The 9,210-nt window shown below is 37.5% G+C and overlaps 3 protein-coding genes across 8 annotated transcripts in view; 2 read left to right on the forward strand and 1 right to left on the reverse strand.

Annotated features, from left to right (window-relative positions):
- Positions 1,582 to 4,320, forward strand: LOC104706207 (putative MO25-like protein At5g47540). The gene is made up of 11 exons (XM_010422365.1): positions 1,582 to 1,952; positions 2,243 to 2,410; positions 2,502 to 2,620; positions 2,718 to 2,792; positions 2,925 to 3,018; positions 3,102 to 3,161; positions 3,306 to 3,371; positions 3,469 to 3,567; positions 3,662 to 3,706; positions 3,822 to 3,924; positions 4,009 to 4,320. Exons 1-11 carry the CDS (start codon positions 1,830 to 1,832, stop codon positions 4,095 to 4,097), a joined length of 1,041 nt encoding a protein of 346 aa, XP_010420667.1. The 5' UTR covers positions 1,582 to 1,829; the 3' UTR covers positions 4,098 to 4,320.
- LOC104706208 (pentatricopeptide repeat-containing protein At5g18950-like) lies at positions 4,436 to 6,298 on the reverse strand. The gene has a single exon (XM_010422366.2). The coding sequence runs from the start codon at positions 6,044 to 6,046 to the stop codon at positions 4,592 to 4,594; it is 1,455 nt and encodes a 484-aa protein (XP_010420668.1). The 5' UTR covers positions 6,047 to 6,298; the 3' UTR covers positions 4,436 to 4,591.
- The window catches only part of LOC104706209 (protein FAR1-RELATED SEQUENCE 12), a 3,811-nt gene continuing 960 nt past the window's right edge, over positions 6,360 to 9,210 (forward strand). For 2 of the 6 annotated variants that reach the window (XM_019228338.1, XM_019228337.1), the window contains exons 1-2: positions 6,360 to 6,653; positions 6,826 to 9,195. In XM_019228338.1, the coding sequence (XP_019083883.1) occupies positions 6,646 to 6,653; positions 6,826 to 9,195 (2,378 nt within the window). In that variant the 5' untranslated portion in view covers positions 6,360 to 6,645. Of the gene's footprint in view, positions 6,685 to 6,825; positions 9,196 to 9,210 lie in introns of all 6 variants that reach the window. The other 4 variants (XM_010422369.2, XM_010422368.2, XM_010422372.2 and 1 more) reach the window with 3 other exon arrangements.

A 9,210-nucleotide genomic window follows, 5' to 3' on the forward strand; every position in this document is an offset into this window, starting at 1 on the left:
TTTTCTAATACTGTATTTTAAAATTTAATGTAGTATTTTTAGATTGTTTTATTTAATTTATCTTTTCATCTTTGAATTATTTGGGATTCATATATTATCGTGCTTATAATTTTTCTATTATTTTTTTATCTATGTCAAATTATTTTTTTTGTAATTTCTTTGATTGGTTGGTCATAGACCCTCTTTTTGGCAAACATAATTATTATCATTCATTTAATCCCAAAAAGAGATAAGGAGAATCTCATCAACCTAATAGTTAGATAAAATAGGCTAATCAAACACAAGCTTACAACAAACATAGATAGATAGATTGAAAAAACATAAATTGTTGTTGACAGATCCATAGGAGTTCGGAAACTATGACACCCTGGTTTGTGGATATGTTTAAAAGAAATGATTTGACTACCTATGTCACCAAAATGCATTTATCTTTTCGATCAAGGCTCGAGAGTTAAGCGTACTTGAGCTAGAATAATTTCAGGAGGGGTGACCTTTTAGAAAGTGATTGTCGGAATTGTGCGAGTGAGGATAAAACAAAGAAAATATCATATGGTGATTTGTAGGTCGGTAAACAAGTATTTAAAGCCTCACGGCCGTCAGATATATGTGGGCCAAAAGTAGGTTTAATGTGTTTATATAGACATTTTCTGGGTGGTGGTAAATAATATATTTGTAACATATAATATATTTAGATGTAAAAAATACGCTTTTAATGGTAACATAAATAAAAGATTTGTAAATAGATATAAATCAGTATATTATAGCAAAAATAAAACTTATAAATAAAGTACAACAAATAATAATATATTTTTAGTAAATTTAATTTAATTTACAAAATTTTAAACCCGCACATCGGGCGGAACCTTATCAGTAATATATATTCTATAAATTTCTAAAATAATATTATTTAACAGCTATAATATTTTAAATTTATTTGTAAAACATATTTTTTTAGAATTGGATTTTCTATTTTACATTTAAAATATAAATTTAAGAAATATAATTTAATAATTCAGAATTTAATTAGGGTTTAATTTTGAAGTGAATCCTATTTTTGAAACTTTGGAGATGATATGTTAAACTTATAAAAAATTTAAATTAATGTGATATATATACTTTATACATATAGTAAACTAAAATCTTGAAACAAAAATCTAACCATACGGTATAAAAATACTACCATAAAGTTAAATTAAATTCGTTGTTCAAAAAAAAAAGGTTAAACTAAAATTTTAAAACAAATACAGTATATATTTGATGTATGTATATATTAAACAGAACTAGATTATGTGACTCATGTTATAGAATCCTACTAAATTGTTTATATAAGTGCAAGGTAAACACTGTTTTATATGTTCTAATCCAATACGGTGACACATTAAAAAAAAAAAAATTGTGCTATCAAAACAAGATTTTTTTCTTTATATGTTTTTTTTTAATGGGTTTAATGATCGGATTAGTAAACAATAACAGAACGAATTCCACAAAATGGAATTAAATATGATCCTGAAGATTACAAAAGGATAACATATTATTATCTATATAATCCTTGCTAATTAGTGGACTACAAATTTTATAAGTTGGGAACTATAAAAGTTGCCAGTAAACTGGTAAAAAGTTGCCAAATTTTTTTTAGTCACATCGTAATTAGGAAAAATAAAAGAGATGTGCTTTATGACGATGATGATTTGACGATCTGCTTGAATTGAACCGAGGCGAGGACAGGAGGAACTAGGAAGAAGGGTGTTTTTGCCCTTTTTCTATTGAATGAGTTTTCGATCCACGATTCCGTCTGAATCAATACGCGGCGGAATCCGAATCTGATCTCAATGTCCTTCTCCTTCTTCAAGCCCTCAAGGCCTAAAACGCCTCAAGAGGTCGTTAAGGCCATCAGAGACAGTCTTATCGCTCTCGACACCAAGACCGTCGTCGAAGTTAAATCCCTCGAGAAGGTTCTGCTCTCTCTCTCTCTCTCTCTCTCTCTCTCTCTCTCTCTCTCTCTCTCTCTTTTATTCTCTATTTTAAAGTTTGTACCTTTATGCCTTTAACTCCTCAATACTCTGTTTAAAGTTTGTACCTTTATGCGTTAACTACTGTTTTGGTTTGGTGTGATTGATCATCTCCTTGTAGCTGAAATTTTTTGCCTTTTGGTTTTGTGGGATTTTGGGAAATCTTAATTTGATTATTGGTATGGAATGCAGAAGTGTATGTATGGTTTAGCTTATCTTTATTTTTGGTTTAGGCTCTGGAAGAAGTTGAGAAGAATTTTTCTTCTCTGAGAGGAATGCTTTCTGGAGATGGTGAGGCTGAACCAAATGCTGCTGATCAAGCTGTACAGTTAGCATTAGAGTTTTGCAAAGAAGATGTTATCTCTCTTGTTATTCATAAGCTACACATTTTGGGATGGGAAGTAAGTCTGATTTTTCAATTTGTTTCCCTTTTTGTTTATTTAATACCATCCCGTTTACGAACGAACCCGCTGAGTTGAGTTATGTTTGCAGGCAAGAAAAGATTTACTGCATTGCTGGTCTATTTTGTTGAAGCAAAAAGTCGGCGAGACTTATTGCTTTGTGCAGTACTTTGAAGATCATTTCGAGTTGCTTGACTCTTTGGTTGTATGGTAAATATTGTAAAGATTTTGTTTTTATTTTTACCTAGCCGAATTTTTTCCCGAACCTTATATGAGCCAATACTGAGAATTCACTGTTTATGAGCAGCTATGACAACAAAGAGATTGCTCTGCATTGTGGAAGTATGCTTAGGGAATGCATTAAATTCCCTAGTCTTGCTAAGTAAGACAGATCCCATATCTAGCCTTGACTTTTCAATGTGGTTACGAACCTGTTTAAATGATTTCACTGACACGCGATGGTTGAGATTTTTATTTTTTTTCACGCGGTTAAATTCTTGTAGTGCGGTTTCAGGTATATTTTAGAGTCTGCCTGCTTTGAATTATTCTTCAAATTTGTGGAGTTGCCTAACTTTGATGTTGCTTCTGATGCATTTTCAACATTCAAGGTGATTTTTTTAACTACATTATTGACTTGGACTTGTTTCGGAGTTTTGTCTATATATACCTTACTTCCTTACCTCTCTCGTAGGATCTTCTCACAAAACATGACTCTGTTGTCTCCGATTTTCTCACCTCTCATTACAGTGAGGTTTGATTCAGCTTCTTTTTCATGTTTGGATGACATGAGAAGTATCTCTTTGTTATAAATTCTATAACTAAATGAAACACAGAATCGAAAAACTTAAGAAGATCCTATAACCTTTAGCTGACGGGTTATTTATGGTTATTTCAGTTCTTTGATGTTTATGAAAGACTTTTGACATCTTCAAATTATGTGACGAGAAGGCAATCACTGAAGGTTCTCTTCGCTACAATTCTTATGTTGGTGCTATATTCGTATATATATGACCTCTTGAATAGTGTTGTTAACTATGGGAGTTTCGTGGTTGGTGCAGCTTCTCTCAGATTTCCTTTTGGAGACTCCAAATTCACACATAATGAAGAAGTTTATCTTAGAAGTTCGTTATCTGAAAGTCATAATGACACTTTTGAAGGTAAGCGGTTTATTATGGTCTCATCTTTCCTATTTGGCGGTTACTTTGTCAAATAAGTAATTGCATATGAACTAATCATCTTCATACTGAGTAGGACTCGAGCAAAAATATTCAAATATCAGCCTTCCATATATTTAAGGTAACGTATCTCTTTGTTAAAATCGGCAGTTGATTTGGTAACAACTGTTAATAGGTCTCTGAAGAGAAGTTATTATCAGAATTTGAAGCCTTTTAACCGCATTGTGCGCTTACAGATCTTTGTTGCGAACCCTAATAAGCCACAAGAAGTGAAGATCATTTTGGCAAGAAACCATGAGAAATTACTCGAACTTCTTCACAATTTGTCCCCTGGTAAAGGTATGATTCAAACTACCTGATAGCAATATTTATAAATATTACCCTCCAAATTAGACTCATTCCATTAATTGATATCTTACTTAGGTTCCGAAGATGATCAATTCGAAGAGGAAAAGGAGCTGATCATCGAAGAGATCCAAAAGATGTCTAGCCTGCAAAACCTCAAACTTTAAACATTCTTTTGCCTCATCACTTCTCTCTGTTCCATATGGTGATTCCGAGTCCTGCAAATGAATTTTCTAGTTAACTCTGTGTTGTCCAAATTTCATTACTGCTTGTCTAAACATGAACCTGCTGTTTTTTCTAATGAGTGTAGACTGTGTAGTAATGTAACGTTTGATTCTCTTTGTTATCGCTGAGTTGTTCAGAATTATGAAGATTATGCTTTGTTGCCCCATATATAATTTATATAATATAAAGAGTTAAAAGACCATAGCATTTTGTTGCCCTTTTATGAAGATTGTGCTTTTGTATGTAATCTTCGAAATGGATAGACTCATCCACTTAACCATTCAATGAAACCCTTTTTGTTTTATTTCCTAAAAGAGGTCCAAAAACAATTACAGATCTGCAAAAATATGGAATTCAGCATTTTTTTGCTGATGAATCAACCTAACGATACAGTTCTAGAGTCGCACAATACTTTCAGCAAAATTAGTAGTTTCTTTCAGACGATCTGTAAATTTGAAGAAGTTACAACAGAATCAGGCATCTTCAGATTTCTCATGAGTGCAGCATATGTCACACCAGAAAGCTCCAGACCTAAGGCCTTAAGCTCCTTATATACTTTCATGCCTTTCTCAACCTTATTTTCCTTGCAAAATCCCAGAATCAAAGCATTATACGTGATAGCATCGGGTGCAACCCCTGTTTCAGACATTTTCTTGAAAAACTCAAATGCCTCGTCTGATTTACCATGTGAGCAGAAACCAGTGATCACCGTATTGCAGCTTACCGTTGTCTCTCCATAGCCTTTTCTGAGCATCTCACTGTAGAATTCTCCAGCAAGCACAAACTCGCCTCTTTTTAAGTGCCCATGTATCATCACATTGTAAGTTACCTCGTTTGGTTGCATCCCTTTTTTAATCATCTCAAACCACAGCTTCCTCGCGCTTCCTAACCATCCCTTCTCACATAATCCATGGATCATTGTAGTATACACGACTCTGTCAGGTGCATAGCCTTTGTCTTTCAAACTATTGAATATACAAAAAGCCTCGACCTGCTTCTTATTCTTACATAGCCCATTTATAACCTCATGGTATGTATAAATATTCGGTAAATGGTTCCACGCAATCATCGTATGAAGAATTTCCGACATACAAGCATAGTTCCCAATCTTACAGAAGCCAGATATCAACTTGGCATACACATCATGTCCAGGATCAAGCCCTTGTTTCAAACCTTGCTTGAGAAGCTCATAGCCTTCTGAAACCTCACCACCATCACACAAAGCTTGAATCAAACACCGGTTCCTCTCTAGATCAACCTCAGATTCCATCATTCCCTTGTGAAGTTCCCAAAAAATATCGAGTTTCCTCGCTTTCAAGCAACCTAATAAAACAGCATTGCAGGTCACAACTGAAGGGCTAATCCCAGTCTTTTTGAGTACATTATACACATCAACAGCTTCCTCTACCAACCCATCTTCACTAAGACACTTAACGTATTGCTCTAAAAAAGTGGGCTCAGGGTTAAAACCAGTGGTATCGAGAAACCTTTTAGCAGCTTTCACGGCTTTTGCATCCAAAAGGGCAGCAAAGAGAAGATTTAAAGAAACAGGATCAGGTGTGTAATCGTAGTTCGAACACAACCATCGAAAGAACCACAGAGAAAACAGAACATTCTGAGATTTCAACAGTTCCCGGAAAAACAAAGGATCCGCGAAATTAAACGAAGGGAAATCAGATACCAGAGTTTGTTGCCATCTCTGTCTCTCTCTCATGATCGTAGAGACGGTTTTGGCCATCTCCGTATACGTTCCACCTCCGGCGCATTTCTGCTCATTGGGATTGGATTCACTATCCCGAGGCTCCAGAGTTAGACTCCGTAACTGGGTATTAGGACTCTGTCGAGTTCGGTTTCTAAAGAGACTGATCAAATACGACTGACCTCTACTCATGGCGTCTCCGCTAACTTTTCTCTGATTGCGTAACTCAAAAAAACTCGTGGGCAGACTCGAATTCAATCTCCGAAGTAGAGCCAGACGAAAAGGTTTACTTTTTATTCCGGGAGAAGAGAAAAGTCGAAACCTTTCACCGGAACCCTAGATTCTTGATCGATCCCCAATTCTTTTTTATTTGGATCTTTCGTTATCTCACATCCAGAAGATGATAACAAAGGTTTGGACTTTTTTGGAGTAATACAAATAATATAATAGTTAATTTTATTACAGTTATGACATCAAATATAAGATTGGTCTTTACTCTTTAGTCTTAAAAAAGGGGATTGCTTTTTTTGTTGTTTCTTCATCTTCTCTCTCTATCTCTATCTCTATCTCTCTCTCTGTATCTATCTATCTATCTATCTATCGTCTTCGCCGAAATCCCTAATTAATTCTGTGCGTACCACAAATCAATTTCCCGCGCAAAGAGAATGTGGAAGGTCGTGAAATGAAGCATCTTTGTGAATTCCAACCGCCGAACAGCTGAGAGTTTGGAGCTCTCTCGCAATCTCCGTCTGTTACCGATTTAGTTGGTCTTTTGGTTCGCTTCGACGATAATGGAGAAGTAATTTTGGGGGAAAGCTATGGCTGATTTGGTCTTTCTTTTATTAGTATATATTATTCGTTCTTTGTGTTGCTCTGCTTCAATTAGATGAGTGTGTATACTTAGAATTTGTCATGTTTTTGTTACTGTTGAATTGGTTCGGATTTTGATTAACCCTTTTGTGTAATTGCAGTGTAGATACTGAGCTTAACAGTTTCAACAACATGGTTGCTAAAGCATACCCTGTACGGGTTCTGCATCACAACAACAACAACAACAACGGTTTAAGTGAAGATGAAGAAGCTGGCTCAGGAGTTGAACCTTACGTTGGTTTAGAATTCGATACAGCAGAGGAAGCTCGTGAGTACTACAACGGTTACGCCATTCGAACGGGTTTTAAGGTTAGGACTGGTCAGTTGTATAGATCAAGAACTGATGGTACGGTTTCGTCTAGGAGGTTTGTGTGTTCAAAAGAAGGTTTTCAGCTGAATTCTAGAACTGGATGCACCGCGTTTATACGTGTGCAGAGAAGGGATACAGGGAAATGGGTTCTTGACCAGATACAGAAAGAGCATAACCATGAGCTTGGAGGTGAGACTCAGGTTGAGGAGACGACTCCGCGTCCTTCTAGAGCTCCTGCTCCTACTAAGCTAGGTGTGACCGTTAATCCACATAGACCTAAGATGAAAGTTGTTGATGAGTCTGATAGAGAACCACGGTCTTGCCGTGGTGGTGGTTTCAAACGCTTTAAAGGCGGTGGTGGTGGTGAAGGAGAAGTGAGTGACGATCATCATCATCAAATGCAGCAATCTAAGGCTGTTACTGGTACTGAGCCGTACGCAGGGTTGGAGTTTGGTTCGGCTAATGAAGCGTGTCAGTTTTATCAGGCGTATGCTGAAGTTGTTGGGTTTAGAGTTCGGATTGGTCAGTTGTTCCGTTCGAAAGTCGATGGATCAATCACATCGAGACGGTTTGTTTGTTCGAGAGAAGGGTTTCAGCATCCTTCAAGAATGGGTTGTGGCGCTTACATGAGAATCAAAAGACAAGACTCTGGTGGTTGGATCGTTGACCGTCTCAATAAAGATCATAATCATGACCTTGAACCAGGGAAGAAGAATGACGCCGGTATGAAAAAGATAACGGATGATGGAACCGGAGGATTGGATTCTGTTGATCTTATTGAACTAAACGACTTCGGCAACAACATCAAGAAAACACGAGAGAACAGAATCGGTAAAGAATGGTACCCGCTGCTTCTAGACTATTTTCAGTCTAGACAAACCGAAGACATGGGATTCTTTTACGCGGTCGAGTTGGATGTCAGTAATGGAAGCTGTATGAGCATCTTTTGGGCGGATAGCAGAGCAAGATTCGCTTGTAGTCAGTTTGGTGATACTGTTGTTTTCGATACTTCATACCGAAAAGGAAACTACGCTGTTCCGTTTGCTACTGTCATTGGTTTTAACCATCATAGGCAACCTGTGCTTCTTGGCTGTGCCATGATTGCTGACGAATCTAAAGAGGCTTTCTTGTGGTTGTTTCAGACATGGCTTCGCGCCATGTCAGGTCGTCGTCCAAGATCCATTGTAGCTGATCAAGATTTGCCTATCCAGCAAGCTTTGGTCCAAGTCTTTCCCGGTGCACATCATCGGTACTCAGCTTGGCAAGTTAGGGAAAAGGAGCAGGAGAATCTCAGACCGTTTCCAAGCGAGTTCAAGTATGAATACGAGAAATGTATATACCAGACTCAGACAACGGTCGAGTTTGACTCAGTTTGGAGTGCTCTCATCAACAAATACGGGCTTAGAGACGACATTTGGCTCAGAGAGATCTATGAACAGCGTGAGAATTGGGTTCCTGCGTATCTTAGAGCAAGCTTCTTCGCTGGAATCCCAATAAATGGAACCATTGAGCCTTTCTTTGGTGCTTCACTTGACGCTCTGACGCCTCTCAGAGAGTTCATTTCTCGATATGAACAAGCACTCGAGCAGAGACGGGAAGAGGAAAGAAAAGAAGATTTCAATTCTTACAACCTGCAGCCGTTTCTGCAGACAAAAGAACCAGTGGAAGAACAATGCAGAAGACTCTACACGCTAACAGTGTTCAGAATCTTCCAGAGCGAACTCGTACAGTCTTACAATTACCTCTGTTTAAAGACATACGAAGAAGGAGCAATCAGTAGGTTCCTGGTGAGGAAATGCGGGAATGAGAGTGAGAAACACGCGGTGACTTTCAGTGCGTCGAATCTCAATTCGAGTTGCAGCTGTCAGATGTTTGAGCACGAAGGACTTCTCTGTAGACATATCTTGAAAGTGTTTAATCTTTTGGACATAAGAGAGCTCCCGTCTCGGTATATACTGCACCGATGGACCAAGAACGCGGAGTTTGGGTTTGTGCGTGATATGGAGTCAGGCGTGAGTGCTCAGGATCTTAAGGCCTTGATGGTTTGGAGTTTGAGAGAGGCTGCTTCTAAGTATATAGAGTTTGGGACTTCGTCTCTGGAGAAGTATAAGCTTGCTTATGAAATTATGCGTGAGGGTGGGAAGAAACTTTGTTGGCAGAGATGATGAACTCGGCT

Source organism: Camelina sativa, chromosome 8 (assembly GCF_000633955.1).
Source record: "Camelina sativa cultivar DH55 chromosome 8, Cs, whole genome shotgun sequence".
In the NCBI taxonomy this organism is placed as follows: Eukaryota; Viridiplantae; Streptophyta; class Magnoliopsida; order Brassicales; family Brassicaceae; genus Camelina; species Camelina sativa.